The sequence below is a fragment of the Dasypus novemcinctus genome, chromosome 6, assembly GCF_030445035.2.
Source record: "Dasypus novemcinctus isolate mDasNov1 chromosome 6, mDasNov1.1.hap2, whole genome shotgun sequence".
Classification (NCBI taxonomy): Eukaryota; Metazoa; Chordata; class Mammalia; order Cingulata; family Dasypodidae; genus Dasypus; species Dasypus novemcinctus.
The window spans coordinates 18,604,115-18,627,845 of NC_080678.1; the positions used below are offsets into that span (position 1 = coordinate 18,604,115).

Here is a 23,731-nt window from a genome sequence, read left to right on the forward strand (position 1 = left end):
ACATTCTCAAATTTAAAGTGGGCTTCAGTTTTTCTATAAAGTGACCTCCTTGGATGAGACAATCTATGTCTCAATGAGCTCAAGGTTCTGGCATTTCCTGTCTAAGCATGTTTGTCTTTCTGAAGTCACTGCCTTTGGTTGGGAAGAGCAAACAATTTCTTCACCGTAGTGTAAGCATGACCCAGTGGTTAAGCATGCAAGTTTCAGAGTGTGAACTGCCTGGGTTCAAATCCCAGCTCCCCTACTTACGCTGCTGGGAGAGCTGGGGCAAGTTACCCTCTCCCAAGTCTTGATTTCCTAATTTGTGTGTAGTAAGAATATCCAACCCCCCCTAGGTGGCTGAGGGGATGGAATGAGGTAGTCCTCATAAAGTGTGTGTCACAGCACCGGGCAGACTGTAAACCCAACAGGTGGTAAACTACAGGCATTATGCATTAAAGACAGGCAGGGTAGGGCAGTGAGGTTGGCACTGAATTTAGTTTCCAGAAGCTTCAGGTGGAATCGCAGCTTTACTGCCAGTATTGCAAATAAGACTCTTTTGAACAAAACTCTTTATTGTGGAAAGTTTCAAATATGCCCAAAGTGGAAGGAGCAGTATAATAAACACCCAGTAAATCTTCCTAGCTGCTAAAAAAAATACCATACAATGCATTGTTACCAACAGGAATTTATTGGCTCAGGGCCAAGAAGGCTGGAAGGCCAGAAGGCCTGCTGGTCGGCGATCTTTGGGGTTCCTTGACTTTTCCATCACGTGGCAATGCACATGTCAGTGGCTCTTCCTTTTACTTACGGGTTCTATTGATTCCAGTCTTTGGCTGCTCCCCCCATGGCTGCTCTCTCTAATTTTCCCTCTGCTTCTCAAGGACTCTGGTTATCCAGATTAAAGCCTAGCCTGATCAGGCACCACACTTTAACTGAAGTTACACCCTGAAGAGGTCTTCTTTACAATGGGCCCTCTGCCACCAGACCTGGGGTTGGGACCTGAACACGCCCTGGTGGGGGAAATGAGTCAGTCCCTAAAACGATGCCCATCTCCCAGCTTCAACGTCAAGTTACAGGCAATCTTGGCTTGTTTACACTTCCCACTAGTCCCCCCATCTAGCCCTGCTCACTTCCCCTTATTCGTTTAGTTAGTTAGCTCTAGGACTGGAGATTGAACCTGGGACCTCTTATGTGGGAAGCTGGTGCTCAACCATGGAGCCACATAGGCTCCCCGAGTTGTTTTTTTTCCATTTGTTTGCTTGTTGTAGTTTTTTTTTTGTTTGTTTTTAGGAGGCACTGGGAACTGAACCTGGAACCTCCTATGTGGAAAGCAGGTACTCAACTGCTTGAGCCACATCGGCTCTTCCCCCAATTTTTAAATTTTATTTTATCCCCCCGCTTTGCGGCTTTTTTTTTTTTTTTGCTTGCTGTCTGCTCTCTGTGTCCATTTGCTGTGCGTTCTTCCGCATTTTTGCTTGTCTCCCTTTTTGTTGGGTCACCTTGCTGAGTCGGTACTCCATGGCACTTGTGGGCTGATGGCACTCCACGGTGCCTGGGCTGGCAGCTCTCCACAGCAGGCGGGCCAGCCTGCCTTCACAAGGAGGCCCCAGGACGTGAACCTAGGGCCTCCCATATAGTAGGCGGGAGCCCAACTGATTGACCACAGCCACATCACTCCCTGTGGTTTTAATACATATTTCATCAATGACTAAAGGTGCTGAGCTTCAATAATCACTCTTATATTCTTGTCTTGGAAGTGCCTGTTCAAGTCTTTTGCCTATTTTCATTAGATTGTTTGTCTTTGTATAACAAATTTATAAGAATTCAATATATATTCCAAATGCAATTCCTTTGTCAGATATATGTATTGTGGATTTTTTTTTCCAGTCTATGGCTTGCCTTTGCATTTACAGTGTCTTTTGGCGAGCAGAAGTTTGTAACTTTACTAATGTTTTGGTTTACCAAGTTTTTCTTTATTGTTAGTTATTAAGTTGTGTGTGTGTTTGGTATAAGAAATTTTTGCCTACCCCCAGTTTGCAAAATAGACTCCCATGTTTTCTTCTAGGATCTTTACAGTTTTAACTTTTACATTTACGTCTGTAACCCATTTGGGTTAACTTTTTGTGACTGGTGTGATGTATGGGTCAAGGTTCAATTTAAAAAATACAGACATTCTGTTAACCCAGCATCATGTATTGCAAAGATTTTCCTTTCTCTGTAGAATTGTTTTGACACTTTGTCAAAACCAATTGCTCATACGTGTGTGGTTCTATTTCTGGATTTCTGCTTGTTTCTATTGATCTACTTGTCTTGTTTACTGTTGCTTTACGGTAAATCTTAAAATCTGTGGTATACGTCCTTCAACTGTAGTTCTTCTTTTTCAAGATTGTTCTGGTAATTCTACATCTGTTATATTTCCATGTATCTTCTGGTATCAGACCATTAATTTTTCCAAAAAAAAAAAGCCTGTTGGGGTTTGTTGATAATAAATAGACATACAATTCTATCTATAGACTTTGTATCCTGAGGTCTTGCTGAATTCATTTATCAGATTTAGTGTGTGTGTGTGTTTGTATATTCCTTAGATTTCCTTTGTACACTATCATGTAATTTCCAAATAAGGACAGTTTTACTTATCTGCTCTCAATATTTTTTTTTAAGATTTATTTATTTCTCACCCCTCCCCCCGCCCCAAACCTGGTTGTCTGTTCTCTGTGTCTATTTGCTGCGTCTTCTTTGTCCACTTTTTGTTGTCAGCGGCACGGGAATCTGTGTTTCTTTTTGTTGTGTCATCTCTTCGTGTGTGCGGCACCATTCCTGGGCAGGCTGCACTTTCTTTCGCGCTGGGTGGCTCTCCTTACGGGGCGCACTCCTTGTGCGTGGGGCTCCCCTATGCGGGGGACACCCCTGTATGGCAGGGCACTCCTTGCACACATCAGCACTGCGCATGGCCCAGCTGCACACAGATCAAGGAGGCCTGGGGTTTGAACCATGGACCTCCCATGTGGTAGACGGACACCCTAACCACTGGGCCAAGTTTACCGCCTGCTCCCAATTTTAATGTCTTTTATTTTCTTGCCTTATTACATTATATTATATAGAGAGCCTCCAGTGTGATATTGACTAGAAGTGGTGAGAGTGGACACATTTGCCATTTTCCTGCTTTTAGAGGAAATGTGTTCAGAATTTCACTACAAAGTAAAATATTAGCTGTAGGCATTTTTGTATGCTTTTATGAGATTAAATAAATTCCCTCTTTTATCCTTAATTTTTGGAGAGTTTTTAGCATGCATAAGTGTTGGATTTTTTGAAACTTTTTTTCTGTATCTATTGAGATGATGATAATGATCTTTCTTCTTTACATTGGTTGGTTTTTGAATGTTAAACTTACTTTGCATTCCTGGGATAAACTCCATCAACTATTTGGCTAAGACTAGATGTGATTCTTTCCCATTATTTACTAATTTTCCAAATAATGTGTTAGTTCTCTAGAATCCTTCCAAGATGACTCACGAAGTTGTTCTTTTTTAAAAATATTATTTTGAATATTACTATTAACTCCTGGGTTTAACCGTACGTAGTTTAATCCATGGTTGTTGTTATCTTTATTAACGCTCAAATTGTTTCTTTTCCGGCCAAAGGGAACACCTTCAAGTTGGTGCTTGGGTCCTTTTGACACAACCGTAGTAGTCTTTCTTATTTTCCTCGTCTTCTGGTATGACAAGCTGTCCTCTCCTGCTTTTGGACATTTCTCTCCCCAGCCATTTCTCCAAGAGCCCTGGTTCTTTTTTAGCGGGAAATGGTATTTGGCAGGCCACAGTCTGCTGCTGGTCATTATTTCTAAAGGATAAATACTTCTTAAAGAAAAAGTTTATCTTGTGTTGAATTAAGGGGCTTTTCCCTAACTTTGATTTTGTGTTTTTATTTTTCTTACATCAAAAGCCTTTGTGCTTAATGACATTGCTTGTTTTACCCTATAATACATACTAGTTGCAGTATAATAATGCCCGAATTATTGATTAGTGGAAACAGTTTATGATTGTTTTGGCAGGTCTTTCTGTCCTTAGGATTTGTCCCACTATAGGAATGCACAGCCACATTTCTCTGCTTTAAAGTCATTTGGGAATGTTCTCTGTATAAATTATCCTACCAAACGCATGCACAGATCTGTTTATTTCATTTTTAATTGTTAGAGATAGCTTTTTAAAATTTAATTTTGTTTTATACGTATGTAAAACATTTACACATTTCCAAGTCAAGCGTACAAAAAAGGTACATTCAGGAAGTCTGGCTTTTGTCCCATTCCCCTCCCTCTCCCTGTAGTTAACTTTCTTTTCTTTTTTGCTTTTTGGTTTATCCTTTCATTTTTAAAAACATATGGCAGTATCATTGTATGTTGTATCCCATTTTTCAATGTTTATTAAAAAATGGTAGCTAACTGGACATACCTTTCCCCATATGCAGGTGAGAACATCCACCTCTTTGACTTTCCGTTGTCTGGCTGCTCTGCCCCGAGAGGCCTGGTGAGTTTTAAAGAGAGGAAAGCCTTTTGTAAACGAGTAGTCCTCAAACTTGAGTGTGCGTCCAAACCTTCCAAGGGGCTAACAGGATCCTGAACCCCACTCCCAGAGTTTCTGGCTCAATAGGCCTCGGGTTCGAGGCTTTGCATTTCCCAAGGATGCAGATTCTTCCTCTTAAGAGGCCAGATTCTGAAAACGACTGGTATAAACGCTCCGTAAGGGCAGGGCAAACATCGGTGATTCTTTTTTTTTTTTAAAGATTTATTTATTTTTTTATTTAATTCCCCTCCCCTCCCTTGGTTGTCTGTTTTTCTGTGTCTTTTTGCTGCGTCTTGTTTCTTTGTCTGCTTCTGTTGTCATCAGCGGCATGGGAAGTGTGGGCGGCGCCATTCCTGGGCAGGCTGCTCTTTCACGCTGGGCGGCTCTCCTCACGGGCGCACTCCTTGCGCGTGGGGCTCCCCTACGCGGGGGACACCCCTGCGTGGCACGGCACTCCTTGCGCGCATCAGCACTGCGCATGGCCAGCTCCACACGGGTCAAGGAGGCCCGGGGTTTGAACCGCGGACCTCCCATGTGGTAGACGGACGCCCTAACCCCTGGGCCAAGTCCGTTTCCCTGGTGGTTCTTAATAAAACCCAAGGTGGAGCCTGAGGGCGCGGGCAACGGGAGTGTGGGCTCCCGTCTAACTAACGACCTGGCCGGATGTTCTGCTTTGGCGTCAACGAGGCCTCACCCAATTTGGGTCCGTGGACCAGCAGCTTCACCTGGGAGCTTGCTGGAAACACAGACCCTCACTGGCCCCGGAGGTCCTGAAACACCATCTGCATTTTAACAACAGCCCCAGGGGAGTCTGTGTTCCTGACAGGGCGAGAGGCACAGCCCTGAGTGTCCTGTGCCCTCCGGTTCATTTGCCAGTGTCCGCTGGTGTCCCCCGAGGATGCAGGCCCCGCAGGGCAGGTGCATCTTCTGACAACTCTGAAAACAGCACTGTGGGCATAGCAGGCTGCTCGTAAGTCCTCGGTGAGTGACTCGACAGGGAGTGAGAACTCGCCCTCCTGAGCCAGCAGGAGGGGCCTCCTTCCCGGGCAACTCCAGAGGGGGCAGCGTCAGGCCTGGGGCCTGCGCCTGCCGGGACCTGGGCAGGGTTTGGCTCGAGGAACCTCCGGGCTAAGTGGAGCCCCGAGCCCTGACCTCCTGCAGCCTGTCCTCCTATTCCCAGGGGCCCCAACTTGCCATTTCCCTTTGCAGCCTCCGGGAAGGCAGGCAGATCCACACTCCCAAAGGACCTCCCAGTCCAGCGGCCTAAAGTTCCCTGGTGCCCGGGGATGCCCACTCCAAGCCGGTTCTGGAAAGGAGAAAGGTGGAGACCGTTTCCGAGACCCCATTCCGCAAATCCGTGGCTGTCTGGAGTGCAGAGGAGGGAAGGGGCCCTGAAAAGAGCAGGGGCAGTGGAGGAAAGGGACAGAGTGGTGTAAACGGTGCGGTGGGCTTTGGGGGCTTCGGTGGTCCCATGCCCTCAGACCATGTGTCCCAGGAGCAAGGGCGGCTTCTGTTGGCCTGGGGGGCTGGCTGGGGCAGTGCAGTTTCCTGCGATGGTGGAATGGGAGAAATGGTCCCCGGGAAGAAGTTTCCTCTTGGCTCTCCATGGTGCTGTGGCCTCCCCACTTCAAGGTCAGGTTGTCCCCTCACCCCTCCATGTTTCCCATGACATCTTCTCTCACCCTCACTGTCCTCCGCAGCACCGGTCAGCCGATCAGGTTTCCTTCCTTCCCAGGAGAGACCCTGTCCCAGTCACAACCCCTCCTCCCGCCCCACCCCATTGCCAACCAGCCCCTTACTCTCTCCCTCCAAATCCAAAAAGCTTCTCCAAATAAGCACATTCCACCCCAATCCTCTCCTTCACTTGAAAAGATGTCTACTCCTTGGAGCCGTGCAGTCCATCTCCATCTCCTGTTGAGATGTGAAATGACTGCCTGGACCTCCACCAAGAGTCAGGCAGAAGCCTCCGACCTCGAGCCAGTGCCTGCTGGGGGTGCATCTGCTCGGGCTGGGCTGGGGGCGGTGAAGGCGTGTGAGTCTAGGACTGCCACCCAGGCCAGAGATCAGAGACAGGGGACTGCTCAAGGGTCAGAGAGCGACTGTGTCCTCCACAGCAAATATTCAGGCAGGGCGTCACATGGGCGCTCACTGAATCCTCTAGTAGCCCCGATGTAAAGCTGTAGTCCCCATTTGACAGATGCACTGAGGCCCTACTCAAGTGACCTGCTCAAGGTCCCCCCATCAATGAGGGGTTGTCTGAAGCCTAAGCCTTCCTCAGTCCACCACTAATCCCAGTCGGGGGCTCTCAAGCCAGGGTCCTGTGGCCGCCTTCCCTTGCTGCCTACCGCGGCACCAGCACTTGATGAAGCCTGAACAGTCAGAGCAGCCTCTGTGGGGCCCACCTCTGAATCCTGGTGTCTTCCACGGAAGACACGTCAGGGGGAGGAACAAATGCCCCGTCCAGCACCAGGGTGCTGGCTTTGTCGGGGCCTTCTCACGCGGCTGGAGCACTCCGAAGCCATCTGCTGGGTGTGAGGCCAGAAGCTGATCGGCCTGGAGAGGGTACAGATGGTGCCCTTAGGTGCTGCCCATCAGGCCCCCTGTGGGCAGTTCGGGGGGCGTCAGTGTGGGGACCAGGTTTGGGTGGGGCTGGGCCACCAACCTGGGCAAATGGCAAACTGAAAGGGCTGCAGCAACAGGCCGAGGCGTCTTGGGGGTGCCGGGCACATGCAGGAAAAACAGAAGAAGAGCTCAGCAGAAGGGAAGAAAGGCAATGTAATTTTCATTAGGGAATTTATTTCTTTAAAAAAAAAACGACAACAGTGGTTCGATCTAGATACAGCAGCGCCGTGACACATTAGACGGAACGTACAGCAGAACAAAAGCCTTTATCCGCAGGAATGATGGCTGGAATGGAACTATTTTCAATGGTAAAAGCTCCCTGAAAAGAAGAGAAACCTTTGGATATTAGAATGATTATTATTTTAACACCAATAGCCACGAAGCTCTTCTAGTTGAGAACATTTGCTTTTGATCTATTATGAAAGTGACTTATTGACAGACTCAGGAAAGACGTCTAGATTCTTCCTCTAATGCTTTAAAATGGGGTCCCTGGCAGGAACCTCTAAAGTCAGACCAGAAAGGCGCCCCCCTGCCTGGGCAGGTGTCTGACCTGTGCATGTCTGAGCTTTAACGGGGTTGGTTGGTTGTCAAAGCAAGGGCAGAAGGTGCTTCGGGGACACGGCTTCACACTCGCCATCTGCTGTGATCAGAAAGAAGAGAGCTCTGCCATTTGGGAGCTCCCGCAGCTCTGTTCCTTCAAAGCGCACCAAGATTCCACACCTACTACCTTTCCAGAACAAAGGATACCAAGTTAGGTCTTATCTAAGAGTGTCGGGTCATGGCAGCAGCAGGTGGCCTGAAGAGGTTGCCCTTGGAAGGGTACGAGTGTACATCTGGATACACAAGCACGGAAGCAGCCCCAGGGGAGAGCTGACTGCCACCCAGACGGGTGTTTCTTCTTGACCTTGGGAGGCTTCTGGATGTGCAAGAACTGCTGTCCCTTGGGTGACGGCTGAGACGCCAGGCTCAGGGAGGATGTGGTACTCCCTAAAGACTCCCTGAGAGCCGGTCCACAGGCTGGGTCGGCAGCTCACTTGAAAGAGGCGGTGGGGAACTGGAACCCAGGCCTTTCAGGGACAGCCCGGGCATGGAAGAAGAAAGAGGAGCGTCACCACTGGGGCCGGGCTCCTTGGAGAGCGTGCCAACCAGCTCATCTTGCGCCTTTCAAGTCAGGGCGGCGTCCATATGCTTGTTCCCAGAGCTCCCTGCCACATGTCCCGGCAAGCTGCGTGTCAAATGTGCCTATAACCAAGGCCACAGCTGCTTCCAGCCTCCCGGGTGCCAGGCCCACCCTCCCGAGATCCAAATTTCCCACTGGTTAAGAGCAAAGCAGTTCAGAAAAGAGGCAAAGCCTCCTGCGATTACTCAAGGTAGAGTAACACTACCCTATACCCGCAAAACCTCGTGTGTAAAAAGCCATGTTCCTGGCCGAGGAGGACAAGAGAGTGGGTTTAAGCCTGACGTGGACGCCACCCTCCAGGGGGCATGGGTAGAGTCTTCTCAATATTGTGGGTGATTCTCAGTACCCTGTGGGGGCCCAATGTGTGCTCGTAGGTTACGGCAATCACAGCAGACACCGCCCCTGTCCTGCTGGGGACAGCAGCTTGTCTATGGAAAAGTAGAAGCCGAGACGCTTCTGTAAGACCCTGCGTCTCACCTCAAAGGCACTAAGCCAGCTAACGTCCTGGCGTGACAAATGTCACACTTGGAGAAAGAAAGGCTCTTCCTAAAAGAGCTCAAATGCATTTAAAAGATTTAAACCCATTCATTGTCCAAATAGACCTTATCCCAGCAGATGGATGGTTTTTGTGTTGTTGTTTTAATTTAAAAACATCTTTGTAAAAATGCAGCTATAGAAAACAAGGTTAGAGTAGGGATGTGGTAGGGAGGGGGCGGGGACAGAGCCTGTGATACCTCAGGGGCTCGGTGGAGCTGGTTTTCAGGCGCTGCTCTAAAAAAGGACTTCCCTTCTCTATTACAAAGCAATGGGCCAAAGGAAGAGGAGGATTTGAAAGGCCAGTGGTGCTGACCCCACGTCTCCAGACACTCGCAGCAGTGCAGGTGTGAGCAGAAGGAAGACTCAGGCGATTATCAATGCGAAGCCCTGTGCTTTAGCATCCGCGACGCCCTTGAGACTCAAGCACAGTCATCAGACTCAGGGTTTTGCCCCTGCTCCCGGGGGATTGTCTACAGAAAATAGACAATAGACAGGGCATAGGCTTTGAGGCATAAAGAGGGCGGTGTGCTTCTCACCGCCAATCCACTCTGTAAGGGTTGAGCGGGCTGTGAATTGGGCAAAAAGAATGAAACTTCTGGACAGGAGGACCTTAAAATACTGTCCAAAGAGATTTCCACTTCCTTGGGAAAAAACAACTGTGCACGGCTGTTTGTATTTATCTTGTCTGTAGCGCAAGAGGCTGCCTCATGAGACCCAAGAGTTGGTCTTGAAGAAAATAATACTGTGGATTAAAAGGATCTGAGGGAAGCCCAGCTATTTCTTCTCTCCCATTTGGTTGTAAAATTACCTCAAAATCATCAGTCCCAAAGTCCAGGCCCCTTTCCAGCAGCTTACCCGCAGAGGCCGGCGGCAAAGCCTGGGGAAAGCGCACGGAGATGCGTGCGGGCTGCCAGCTCCCTACTCGCCTTCCTAAGGGGTCACACTCCAAAGCGGCCCGGGCGACCCAGAGAATTATGTTTTAGGTGATCACAACTGAACCCTGTGGGCAGCAGCGGTTCTCATAGTTGAAGGTACGTCAGCATGACCCGAAAAGCTTTTAGAAGATGCAGATCCCTCAGCCCGTTCTGGAGCTTCCCCTTCCGTGGGTCTGGGTTGAAGCCCAGGAACCTGCTTCTTCACAGGAGGGGCAGGGCCTGCCCTGGGAGAGCCCTGGCAGCGGCCGGGTGGCTGAACCAGGCCCAAGGCAGAGGCGGGCGCTGGGGGGACAGCCAGGCAGGGGGGGAATGCCAGGCCACCGGCTCTCCCTGGCCTGGGCAGAGCAGAGGGAGAGATGCTCCTTGTCTCCTGATGGAGGCAGTGGGGGAGCCTGGGGTGGACGGCTCGAAGGGCGTGGGGATGGTCTTCAGAGGCCCCTCGCCGGGCAAACCCCCACGTCCTCTGGGGGCTGCTCGTGCCAATTCGAGCTGGCCTCTGCCCCACCTCTCCCTGGGAAGGGAAGTTTGTCTCAAAGTTCTCTGGTGGCCCAGATGCCCTGTGGGCATCTTGCTTGCCTGCAGAGACCACTCCATCCGTGCCACCTTGGTCACTGATCCACGGGGCTCTGTGGAGCTCTCGAGACCCTGCGAACATGTCAGGACCTGCCTAGAGTCTCTTCTGGGGCTCCTCCGCGCCAGCCCTGTTGTCTTCTGTCCTGAAGAGCCCGTGGGGTGGACATGCAGCTGGTCACGCAGAGTGACCCTTCTCTCTGACTTGCTTCCTGACACTTCCAGGCTTGGGACACTTGAGGCTTCATGACTTATCCTGATCATCGCTATGCTCCCCTCAAAAATAAAACAAAACACAAGCCTTTTGGAAACATACTGGCTTTAGGAGGCAGGGCCTGCTGGGAAGGAAAAGGGCTCAGAGACCACTGGGCTGGAGGCACCCAGCTCAGCCACGGCCGCCTTCCAGGGGGAAGGAGAGGCAGAGGCTGACGCCACCACAGCGTGCTGTGCTGCTCGAGGAAAGTGGACAACTCAACAGAGCTGCCCCGGGCGACTCCACCCCCAACCCCCCAAGACGACGTTGCGGCTGGGGGTGAAGTCCCAGGTGTGTCTTTGAGCATTTAATTCAGTATGTTACAAACCAAGAGAAAGGTGGTATCATGATGAAAAGGTTATAGAGATGGATGTAGGTAAATACAACCAATCCTTTAAAGGTGAAATGTGAATAATTTTCTACATTTAATAAAAACATTTTCTCGTCTGAGGCTCTGGAAGTCTTGAGTCAGTTTTTTTGGTAAATTCCTCCACTCCACCCCTAAAATGCCTTAAAACACATGGCTTAACAGTGGCTGCACAGAAAATATACACCCTCGGAGTCTGACTTTCCATTTAAATACAAATATACAAAATGTAAACTGAGACAATAGAGAAATTTACAAAATTTTTCTTTAAAAATAATAAAGACAAAATTCAGTTCTAGGTATGATGCTATTAAAATACGTGCAAGTGTCATATCCAAGTGGATTTCTATTGCAATGTTCGACAAGGACAAATCCAATCCACACCGGCTTGAGGGCCACCTCTGAAAACAGACCTGAGTGGAAATTTCTTTGAGAAACCTCGAGGCTCTACTTCGCGGGAGTCAGACGGCCTCCCTCCCCGGTTCCGGGGGGCACCCCGAGCATCCAGCCGGAACGGCAGCTCCCCTGGTCACCAGTTCCGCTTCTAAATGGACGGGTTTGGGCTGGTTCCACTTTGGACTTCAAAGCCAGAGCTCAAACTAGCTGCTTCCAGTGGAGTTTGAACTGACATGGTTGGAATTTATGTGGTGGTTAAAACTGGTCTTGGAATTGGGTGAACTCTTGGAATTGTTCTGATGCTAGTGGGGAGAGAGAGAGAGAGAGACTGAGTTAGTCCTGGCAGAGTCAAGCCTGGGCTTTCCCATTGGAGATTCTGGAGTCGGAGCTTCTGACCTGCTCCTCCTGCCTTTTGCTACCTTCTGCATGGCCTCCTGCAGACCCAGATCTAGGGACCACTCCTCGAATCTTCCCTGGTGCCTAAGAGCTGTGGAAGCCACGGAACCCCAAGTTGGGGAGCAGATGGCCCCTCCACTAACATCTATATGGGTTAACCCTGCAGGCTGGAGTTAAGAGACGGGGTTCAAATCTAAACCCACCACATCCCTGCTGAGCAACCTCGGGCAAGTTATTTAATCTCTAGGTTTCCTCATGGGTCAGGTGGACCTAAGAGCAGCTTCTCCACAAGGCTGTTGGGGGAATGAAATGAGGTCGTGCATGCACATGGCTTCAGCCAAGGGCCCCCAGAATTAGGAGCTACTTGCTCTTCCATTCCTGGTCCTCTCCTGGCACCCTGTGGACCCCGGAAGCTGCAGGGGAGGGAAGGCGAGAACAAGGAGCACTTCATTTCTAGATGCTCACACAGGCCTTTTGCTGATAGCCACCACCCTCTCCACCTTGCCAAATCCCCTCACAACTCTCTGGGCAGTGGGGCTTTCTATCCTGATATTTCAGGTGGGCAAACTGAGGCTGGGAGAGCTTCAGTAAGCTGCCTCACAACTGAGACGTGTCAGGCCTGGGATTTGAGCCTGGGCTGGCCAGACCCCACAGCAGGTGTTCTTTCCAGGACCTGGGGGGGTCCCAGGGGGCTCTGCCACGCGGCGGAGCGGAAGGCACCATTTCCTCCTGGAGTTTCAACTTGACTTGACAGAAGCTTTTAAAAATTATGTTTTCATATGATAGGCATATACTTACATTATGTGAGTATATTCTAGAACAGGATGTGAAACCTACAAGGAACAGTTTTAGATAAAACCCCACTCAGGGGCCCCAGTGTGCATTTTCTCTCCATGTGTCTGATCTGTGCTCCCCATCTGCTGAGCCCCAGATTCTTCATGTGTGTTTACCAGATGTCTGACCTGTCGGCCTCAGTTTCCTGATCTGCGAGATGGGGCACTGAGAGTGCAGCCTGGCGCTTGGGCTGCTCTAGAGTGCCCCGGGCAGGGATTCGGGGTCCCTCCCAAGTCCCTAGAAGACAGCCTGGTGCCCAGTTGGTGCTTGATACCTACTGGTAGTTGAATGAATTGTTGGATGCAGACCCAGCCTCTGGTGAAGTTTACATTAGATGCCTTTGAAAAGCGCCCAAATTAAAACAAAATAAGAAAGAGAAAAGCACCCAGCACGCACCAGGGATGGCCCCCAGCCAAGCTCCTTCGATGGTCGCCCCTGGCATCCAAGAGGGAGGAGCTGAGGTCCCCAGGGCCTGTGGACCAGAACTGCTGAGCTGCTGGGCAGCGCCACGGCCCGGGGAGCCCCAAGGCTCCTGGAGTGAGGGGCTGCGGGCCCAGCTCCCCGGAAGTCTGTGGCTCGTGTGTGAACGTGCGCTGGGAGCAAGGGGCACGGGTGGGACTGGGGGCGGGGGAAACTGAGGCACTAGGTAGGGGCCTCCCAGCCCTGGGGCCACAGGTCCATGGCTGCTTGGAGGGCCCGATGGGGGGGTAGTGGGTGCTGATGTGGCCCCCTGTGTGGCTTAGGGCCACGGGGCCTCGCGCTCTCCCTGCCCCTTAGCTCAGGGACAGGCTCTGAGGGGAACAAGTCTTCTCCCAAGGAGCAGAGAACCTCTGGCTGCCACTGGAGGACACAGAGCCACACAGGGAGGGGCGGGGGGGAGGCAGGAGCTTCTGCAGTGATCGCTGTGCCCGCTCCATTTCTTCCTGCTCTGAACTAGGTGACGTCGTTCCCCATATGACATGCATCTGCAATGGCCACACAGGGCAGAGGTTCCCACCCGGGGCCCCAGGGGATATGTGGCCACACCTGGAGACACCTGATTGTCTGGTAGGGGGAGGAGAACATGAGTCGCCCACGGTGACGCCGTTATCATCCTACTGCATACGGGACAGCCCCCACCTTGAAGAAAGACCTGGCCCCAAACCCAAATGCCCACAGTATCGAGGCCACCCTGATGGGGGGGTGCACTTTGTCACCCCATTTTACAGAGAAGGCAGCGGAGGCACCGGCCTTCCAACGCCTGCACTTCCCACTACTTGCTGAAGGCAAGCTGAGCCCTGGGGATCTTTGTGGTTTGCCGAAGGACACTTGGGGACAGGCTGGCCCTGCCCCTGCCGCCACGGGGCTCCCGGCAGCCACAGCGGGTCGCAGGACTTAGGGCAGGCCACTGCCCCCCTGCCCGGGCCCCTCGAGGAGGGAGAACGAGGCTTCGGGGGCCGCAGGGCCGAGGTCAGAAGGGCGGGGCGCGGCGTGGGGCTGGCACCTGCCGTCTGAAGATCCTCTGTAGCAGCCCTTTCTTGGGGGGCTCTGGGGGGTGGCTTCTGTTCAGGTCTGGCGAGAGGGTACCGTGAGGTCCAAACACGTTGAGCTCCTTGAAGCACTCTGTCTCTACCATCTGGAGAAGAGGGGCGGGCGCGGGTCAGGGGCCACAGCCCGCCCCCCGGAGGAAGGGGCTCAGAGCCGCAGAGCCTCTGGGGCCGGACCCTCCCCGAGCCCCCCACCCTCCAGCCAGGACTCGCCCGGGGGCCCGCTCTTCCCACCACCAAAGCCACAGCCCACCCACTCCTCTCTCCCGTGGAAGCCCGGGCCGCCGTGTGCTCCATCCCCGCTGCCCTCCCCAAGGCCTCACGCCAGGCCCCCACACTCGCCCCTCAGTGCCAATGGCCCCCAACTCACTCGGTCCCTGGTCTGCCTCCAGCTCTGGCCCAGCTTCTCAAGAAAGTCCTCTGTGTATGGGCCTACGCCGTCACCTTCCTGTCACCACCAGCCCAGCATCTGGCCTCTCACACCCCTCCTGCCCTGTGGCCTGACGCTGCTGTCACTCTTCTGTCCTCATCCCACCCAACCTCTCGGTCTGGCCCAGCTGCCCATGCTCTCGCCCTCAGAGCGGAGCAGATGCCCCCCCACACCTCGTTTTGCCATGGGATGGACACGGAGCCTGTGGAGAACTTGGAGTAGAAGTCGTCATCTGTGTGGTCCAGGTTGACACCCTTGACGGTGGAGAACTGCTCGATGTCCAGCACGTCCTTGCAGTACACGGCCCGGGGCTGAGGGGGACAGGGGCCCCGTCACACCAGCCCTGCCCCAGGCCCAGGCGTCCCCAAGCCAGGCCTGGATGGGGCAGCAGAGGGGACGTGCGCCCCAGGCCGCCCTCCTGAGAACCCGTGACGCCTTCCCTCAGATGTGCCAAGGGGAGATCAGGGCGCACAACTCTGCGCAGGGCCTGTCCTTCCCGCAGTCACCCCCTCCCCTCAGCAGATCAAGCCACGCGCTCTCTCCAGGCTGCGGGGACATGCCGGGCCCCTCTCCCAGCTCACGCATCTTGTGGGGACTCCTACTTCTGGTCAGACGTCCCTTGTTACCCGAAGCTCACCTAATCGGAAAGGCAGAAGTGTTTCCAGAGACATCTCTGTTGGAATGAGGGGCTGCTCTGGCCACAGTTTGGGGTCTCTGGGCCTCTGGTCTACTCCTTGATAGAGACAATTAATACTGGCGACCCAGGGCCAGGCCAAGGTGGGAGAGGGGCACCCCGGATGGCTCTGCCTTGTGGGGGAAAGGCAGGACGTGGTGAACGTCCCGTGGGAGGGTGGCGAGGGGCACTGGTTGAGGACTCGGGCTCTGCAGATGGCCCTGGGCTGGAGGCCCAGCTGCAGGGCTTAGGAGCTTTGGGAGGGTCACCTGGCCCTCTAAACCTCAGTGTCCTCGCCTGCAAAATGGGGTAGTGCCCCATAGAGCTGCTGGAAGTGCTGGCACGGAGCCTGGCCCCCTGAGCAGGTGCCACTCTCCTGGTGGTAACATCCTGTATCTCAGTCGCCCATCACACAGTCCAACAGGCCCAGGGGCCTGGGCTGGGGCTCCCAGAGGTGAACCTGCCCCCAGGAGTCTGTGGCAGTGGGGGAGGAGCCCTAGGGGCTTGACGACAAGGACTTCACAGAGGAGGTGGCCCCAGGTTGGATGCAGAGGGACCCCAGCCCTGGCGACGCCTCCCGCTCCCCAGTCTCGTCCGTCCTGGCCCGGGGCCCAGCACAGGCGTTCAGCGAATTCTCAGTTTGGAAGGTGAATCAGGGCCCAGGGTTGGCGTGGGTGCAGCCACGCGGGCAGGGTGCCAGCATTGCTCCCAGGGTCCAGCCCTTCCAGGGACTCTCCAGGGGACACATCCAGTCCTGCTCCCCAGCAGAGCAAATGCCTGGGGCACAAGTACAGGTGGGCAGTGGGGGGGCCGGGGGGCTCCAAGCCTCCCCTCCCTGGCATTTCCCAAAGCCCAGGACACCCACCACTTGTGGACCACGGCAGACTTTCAGGTGGCATCAGGACCGATGCATCAGGAAGTACAAAATGAAATTGAGGGACCTCTTGTTAAAAAATGATTAAGAAGTGATATATCCTGCCATAACCCACTGAATGGACTGGGAAAGACTTAAACCTCAACATAAAGTATAATCCATGGTGTGCAGCAATGCTCCAAAATGTACTCACCAAATGCAATGAATGTACCACACTAATAAAAGAAGTTGTCGATGTGGGACGAGTGAGGTGTGGGGAGTGGGGTATATGGGAACCTCTTATATTTTTTAATGTAACATTTTGTGTGATCTATGCGTCTTTAAAAAAAAAAGATTAAAAAAAAAAAGAAGTGGATGACGGTGCAGGGCCCTGTGGGACTGACTGCACAGGTCACGCGTGGCACACGGATGAACATTGAAAACAACAACCAAAAGGGCAGTAACTCTACATTTTAAAAATCTGTAATGGAAAAAAGATGATCTAACAACAAAACCAAACCAAAACTATTCCATGGTTATTATTTCCTTGGATAAGTTTCTTTTTAGAATATATTTACTTTGGTTTAAAAAAGAGCCAATTGACATTATTCACAATTGCCAAAAGATGGAAGAAACACAAATGTCCATCAACTGATGAGCGGGTAAATAAAGCATGACACACACAGAGGCGCACTATTCAGCCGCGGAGCGGAATGTAGTCTTGATTCATGCGGCAACATGGATGAGCCTTAAAGACATCATGTTGCGTGAAATAAGCCAGGGGCCATAAAGGACACATATTCTATGATCTCAGTGATTGGAAATAAAGAATAAGCAAAGTGACAGAGTTAGAATCTAGAATATAGGTTCCTGGGGGGTGGGGTGGGGGTAGGGAAGGGGAAGTTAAGGCTTAAATTATACATGGTCTCTACTTGGGATGATGGAAATGTTTTGGTAATGGATGGGGTGACCGAAGCACAACACTGTGAATGTAATTAACAGCACTCAAATATATTTCTGGATGTGGTTCAAAGGGGAAAGTTTAGATTATATATATGGCCCTGGAATTAAAACTTACAAAGAAAAATCCTTGGAACTATACAAGACAAATAGTGAACCCTAAGCTAAACCCTGAGCTATGGTTCATAACATAATTATAAAAAGGTCCTTTCATCAAGTGTAACAAATGGACCACACCAATGCAAGGTGTGACTAATTGGGGGTTATGGGAGAACCCTGTATTTTTATATATGATTTTTCTATAAACTTACAACTTCTCTAATAAAAAGTTTTTAAAAAACGAGCCAATGGAAATGAAAAACATTAAGTAAACAATAGCAGTCGTGGTACTCGGCCACGGCAGCTGCCTTGAGGGTTCCTGGGTGCCTGGTGGAAGAGGGGGCAGAGGAGCGGGGGCCGAGCCCCTGCCGCCCACAGGGCTGCGGCTCCAGGCTGCAAGTCCACGGCTGCGCAGCCCGGGAGCCTGAGGGCCTCCGCTGCCCGGGAAGGAAGGCCCACGGGCGCCAGGGGGCGCCACGGGACTGGGGAAAGAAAGAACCCGTGGGTTTTTGCGCCTACTCCTAGGCTCTGGGAGGGGCGCTTCAACAGGTCACACCGGGGTGACCGACTGTCCTGGGGTTCCCAGAACGTCCCCGGCCCACACTGGCAGGGCACCCGGCGGCCGGTCGCCCTGGCTGTGGGGAGGCCTCCTCCTGCCCTTGCCCCGGAGGCTCTTCTCCAGCCAGCTCTGGCCCTGGCCAAGTCCTCACAGGGGCCACCCCACCCTCAGGGGTGTGTGGGGGTGGGAGCCCGATTTGTAGCATTGGCCAGTTCCAGGGGTGTAAATACTCCCACGACTTCATGCTGCCAACGTGATGTCACTGCACACGGAGGTGGGGCGCAGGGTGTGGGGTGGTGAGAGGCAACGAGCTGGCGCCAGGCCCCCAGAGCCCTCCACTCCCCACGGGGGTCCATGAGCCTGCGTGTGGGAGCCCTAAAGAAGTAGGGGCCCAAGCAGACCTTCCTGCCTTCTGACTCCTAGAATTTATGGGGTGCAGGCCCCTGGGGCCGCAGGGCCACTAGCAGGCCCTCCTGCAGCGCTTCTTGCAGCCAGGACCTGCAGCCTTGGGGCCTGCCCTCCAGCTGGCTCCCTCGAGCCTCTGAGCCTCGAGGCTGGGCCCCTAAAGCAAGCCTGTGCTTCAGGACCCTCTTGGGGATTTTCAATGACAATTTTGACTTGACTGGATCCCCCTGCAGGCACTGCCTTGGGGCTCTCGGCCCCAGGGAAGTGACAACTCCCTAAAGGGAGGGAGGGGCCGTGTCTTGCTCATTACTGTGCCTGCCCTGCCTAGCCCAGAACCTAGAGTATACAGTAGGCGCAATGCACACTAACCCGAACTGACTGCAGTGGTCCTTGATGTTTCTGAAAGCATGTCACATTTGGTTCTTATTTCACCCTAAAAACACCCCTGGAGGGTTGGGGGATGGGTATCACTAGCCCCATTGGATAGATGGGGAAACCGAGGCAGAGAGGAAGGCATTTGGACGAGCACTGAGATCTCTGGACAGGCTGGGTGGCGCTCCCTGGCCACACCCCACCGGCCCTGCCTGCATGGAGCTCACTTACAAGGCCCAGCAGGCAGGGGCTGGCAGTGAGGGGCAGTGGGCACGCTTTGGTCCCGTGAAGGTATCACGTCAGTTCTGCAGGAGCTGACTTGGGGGCAGTGCGGGGAGGGCAGCCCTGGGCCGCAGCCGCCGCTCGGAGGCTACTCACGTCTGGAACGAAGGGCGGGTCCAGCATCCCGGCTTCTAAACGCTTGAAGTTCATGTTCCTGAAAAAGGGGTGCCTCTTGACTTCTGCAGCTCCCTCCTCCTGGCAGCCCAGCCGCAGCTTGGCATCTTTGGTGAGCAGCTGTGGTAAGAGACAGTCCCATGAGGCCTTGCCACGGGGCCGGGGTCAGGGCTCCTGAGAACTCCCTTCCAGGCGTGAGTCCCGGAGCCCTCTCGGACATCCCTCCGGTGGCCTCCAGGGAGTCTGTGCCACCCCCAGGTACCCAAAGGTCACTGCCCGGGCCTGCTCCGGTCTTACGTGCATTTGGTGATTCAGGCAGTGGTGAGGTGCCTGCATCCCCAGGAGAGCAGGACTCGCCTGTCCCTGCCCACGCCTGCATGCCCGGGGCTGGCACATCGCAGGCACCGCTAACGTGTGTGGAGTGCGTGGACACAACAGGTAAGCAACCAAGGGCAAGGACAGTATCCGCTGATCTTTGACATCCGTGCTCTTGACCTCACAAAAACATTGCAGACTAGAGCCTACAAAGGCAAATCACTGAGCAGTCAGGAAGAGGGTGCCCGGGGTCTTTGTGTCATGGAGCTTTTAGACTTGTGGTGAACTAAATCATGTTCAGAGGCTCCTTCCCATCAGGCCAGACCAGACGCGCCCCCGTGGCTCAGAGGTGTGTGAGCTGGCTGCCTGCTGGGGAGTTGGGGGGCGCTTCCTGGGGAAGGGGCATAGGAGCCGAGGCTTGCAAGATAAACAGGTTTCCCAAAGGCAGGCAGGTGCAGAAGGTTCTCCAGTGGAGGGAACGGCATGAGCAAAAGCCCAGGGTAGGACCAGGCAGGGTGTGTTTTGGGCAGGTTGGGACTTTGGGTTTGCGCGAAGGATCAGTCATGGTGAAGGGGATTGATTGGCTGGGGAGAGATGAGGCAGAGTCCTGGAGGCAGGGAGGTTACTAGGAGAGGAAAGGACAGCAGGGGGCAGGCACCTGGGCAGGATGAAGGCAGGAGAGCCAATGGGGCAGGTGCAAGGCGGGAGTGGGGGGTGGAGGTCAGGTGACCACAGGGCTTTGGCCCCTCCTCTGCACTCCCAGCAGCCCAGCCTTGGACTTCTCTCTTCTCCCCTTTTCCACAGAGCACTGCACCTTGTACACATTTGGTGTCTAGCAATTTGATACGGTCACGAATTCCAAAAATATATATTGGATTATGTTTGTAAACTGGTCTGTTCCTCGGCAATTGAGTCATGATTAGGGCTTTGATTGGGCCACATAAGTAGGATGTTGAGTCCCCACCCCTTGGTGGCATGGCAAAGGACAGAGTTGGAGCTTTTTGATGTTGGAGTTTTGATTTGGTGTTTGATGCTGGAGTCTTGAGCTGGAGCCCTGGGAAGTAAGCTCACAGAGGAAAGAGAAGTCAGCCCCAGGAAGAGAGGAACCCTGAGCCCAGGAAGAAGCAAGACCTGGGAAGAGAGGAACCCAGGAAGCCTGAACCCTCGCAGATGTCAGCAGCCGTCTTGCTCCAATATGTGAAAATAGGCTTTATGCTTTATGGCTTGGTATCTGTAAGCTTCTACCCCAAACAAACACCCTTTATGACAGCCTGCAGATTTCTGGTATTTCGCATCACACCCCTTTGGCTGACTAAGACAGGTTCTGCTAAGTATTTGCTTTCAGGTGGGGTGTCCTACACCTTGCAGGGAGTCCACTCTGACACCCAGCTACCATTGGCCTCTGCGAAGCAAGCCCTGCTCCATGCTGGGAACACAGTGGGTGGGAAAGTGGACAGTCTGGGCTGGGCAGGGACCCACAGAGACCACTGTCAAATCCCAGCCTTGACAAGTGTCAGGAAGGAGGGTGTAGAAATGGAAAAAGAGGGGATTTGATGGCCAGACAGGTCAGGGAAGGCTCCCTGGAGGAGGTGACAACAGAGTGGAGGTCTGAAGTAGGAGTAAGAAGTCTTCTCAGCAGAAGGACTAGCATGTGCAAAGGCCCTGGAGGAAGAGGTCACTCTGACTGAGCAGAGAGAGGAGGAAGGAGTGTGAGACGAGGCTAGAGGTAGGCAGGGGCCATGCAAAGCCACCTTCCGGAGGCAGCAAGGAGCCTGCTGGGCTTCCCCACTAGTGCAGCAGAAGACACTGGAGCAGGGAGGATGTAGTCATGGGCTTGGGGATGGGGGTCTTCTGGGGATGGCAACCTCGAACCAGGCCCTTGGAGGAGGCAGTGGCTGACCTGCCCCAGGTCAGAGTCCCCTGGCACTGGAGAAATAAGGCAATACCGCAGGGGACCTAAACGTTTCTGTTTCCTCTCACAGGGGGCCTCTGGGGAAGGGTCCACAGGAGCCAGGGCAGGTTATACCCAAGCGTCTCCTACTCAAAAGACACCCCCCACACCCCCAAGGAAGCAAAGGTGGTGGGACCAGCTCCAGGTCTTGCTCCAATATGTGAAGGGTTGAGCCATGAGTTCAGTCCCTCAAGGCCCCTAGACCTGTTTGCCCAGTGGCTGGTGGCCTGGGTCCAGGCTCCACACCTCGGCCTCCCTTCTCCAGTTTAAACAAAGGTTTAAGGAATTGGCCTCTTGCTGGGTGGGCCCTCCCTGTACCCAGAAATCCCAAAGAGGTTGGGCTCCTTGTGCAGGGCTGACTCCAGCCTGCAGATGCCAAAGCCTCCAGGGGCTGGCCAAAAGGTGACACAGACAAGGGTGAGAAAGGTAAGGGGTGGCTGGCGGGGGGTGCCAGGCTGCCCAGTAGCCACTGCCAAGCAGGAATGGCAGCCTGTGCCCAGGGCTTCAGCTTTTTTCAAGAGATGACAGAAAATCCAGGTTTTTATGTGAAATCTCTCAGTCTTTAATTGTTGGCAATTAACCCACCATTCTCTTTTTTAAAACATTGTGCAGACTGAGCAGATACCCCTGCCACACTGCCTGTGTGCAGCCATGGTGTTGGGTCAAAAGTTGCATGCCTAGGAGGGGTTTGGGTATATGGGAATCCCCTATATATTTTTTATGTGACTTTTCTAGAACATAAACTTCTTTGAAGACAAAGCAAAAAAAAAAAAAAAAAAAAAGACAGGGGGAACATATGGAAGAAATTGTCACTATACCTAAAAGATAACAGACCTTACACTGACGAAAGACACAATGAAGAAGTTATTTTGTTATATTTTTAAAAAATTTTATATTTTATTTATCTTTATTATTATTTCATTATTTATTCTTTTTTTTTTTTTTTTTACTTTGTTTTTGGGGAGGTTTTGGATTGCAGAAGGGTCACAACTGTGGCAAGGGAGGACCACTGGTGCGGGGTGTCAGTGATGGGGGGATGTGTGGGGAAGGGTGCACTTGAGGCGTGCCTCCATGGCATATAAATGTGTTCAAGTAGTCATAGGGCATTGTCTCAGTGGGTGGAGTCTCACACAATAACCAAAAGAATATTGAATTCCCATCCTGGGAAGCCTTGCTATATTCTCTAATAGAGTGGCAAGAAGCCTCTGAGTACGTGGGCAAAGGAGGACAGACCATTATGCCAGACCCTTGATATTGGTGGTTGCACTTATAAACCTTTTCTAGTGAAAATGAAACTTGGCCTAGTATTGTACATCACCTAAGAGTTACCTCCTGAAAGCCTCCTTGTTGCTCAAGTGTGGCCTCTCTTCTCTAAGCTAAACTCAGCATATAAATGCACTACCTTCCCCGCAGTATGGGACATAACCCCCAGGGATGAGCCTCCCTGGCACCAAAGAATTATTACCAAGCAATGAATCTGGAAAAAGACCTTGAACAAAGGGGGGGAATATTAAATACAAATGAGTTTTTATGACTGAGAGACTTCAAAGTGAGTCGGGAGGTTATTCCAGAGGTTATGCTTATATATGTCTAGCAGGATCTCATTGACTGCCATAGCAAACAGTGCCTCAAACAGTGGGACTCCTGAGGGCTATAGGGATATCTAGACACTCTATGCAGAGAAGACAATCTCAGGAATTTGGCACCCTGTCAGTGGGCCCTACTTTGGAACATATGCTTCCCAATGTAACAGAGTTAGACTCATTTATAATCTCCCTAAACATGGCTCTTCTGCTCCTTTTATTTGAACCTAAAATTAGCACTATACTTTTAAATATATGTCCCCGAGACTTATATCTTGGGTCTGTTCTTATGTTGAGCTCTGAATCTCAGCAGAGTTGCAACACCTACTCACCAGTTCACTGGACTCGCCCAGGACCATTAACAAAAGAATGAAGATGGATGGACAATGCCCATCCCAGGAAGTGGAGAGTGTCTGCAACTGCAAGCAAGTTAGTTCCATCCTCCTGACTCATGGGATCTAAGCCGTCTCTCAATTGGAGACAGGGTGGGCATCATCATCCCCAAATCCTCAAGACTGAGGAATGAACAAACAGAAGGGTGGAAAGCAACTATGAACTAAAGTAGAATTATGATAAATTCTAGCAATAGAAGAACGAGTATCACTGATATAAAGGCAGTGGAAGAATAGATGTCACAAGGGGGCATTTTTGGGACACTGGAATTGTCCTGCATGACACTGCAATAACAGATACAAGCCATTATACATACTGCCAAAACCTATAAAATTGTGTGGGGCAAAGTGAAAACTATAATGTAAATTATAGTCCTTGGCTAGTACAATGCTTCTATATGTGTTCATCTATTATAACAAATGTACTACTGATGAATGATGTTGTTAATGTGGTAAATGTGGGATGGGGGAAGGGTGGGGTATATGGGCATCCCCTATATTTTTGATGTAACATTTATGTAATCTAAAGCTTAAAAAAAAGTTTTTTTTAAAGTTTAAAAAATTAGAGTTGAGTGGCATTCACACC

At 52.0% G+C, this 23,731-nt stretch overlaps 1 protein-coding gene across 1 annotated transcript in view; it reads right to left on the reverse strand.

Annotated features, from left to right (window-relative positions):
- Positions 1-7,317: 7,317 nt before the first annotated feature.
- Positions 7,318-23,731, reverse strand: part of GRK5 (G protein-coupled receptor kinase 5) — a 232,300-nt gene continuing 215,886 nt past the window's right edge. Inside the window, exons 13-16 of the mRNA XM_004460215.5 lie at positions 18,887-19,024; positions 14,761-14,898; positions 14,115-14,246; positions 7,318-11,703 (exon numbers count right to left, since the gene is read on the reverse strand). Coding sequence (XP_004460272.1) covers positions 11,605-11,703; positions 14,115-14,246; positions 14,761-14,898; positions 18,887-19,024 — 507 coding nt within the window. The 3' untranslated portion in view covers positions 7,318-11,604. The remainder of the gene's footprint in view (positions 11,704-14,114; positions 14,247-14,760; positions 14,899-18,886; positions 19,025-23,731) is intronic.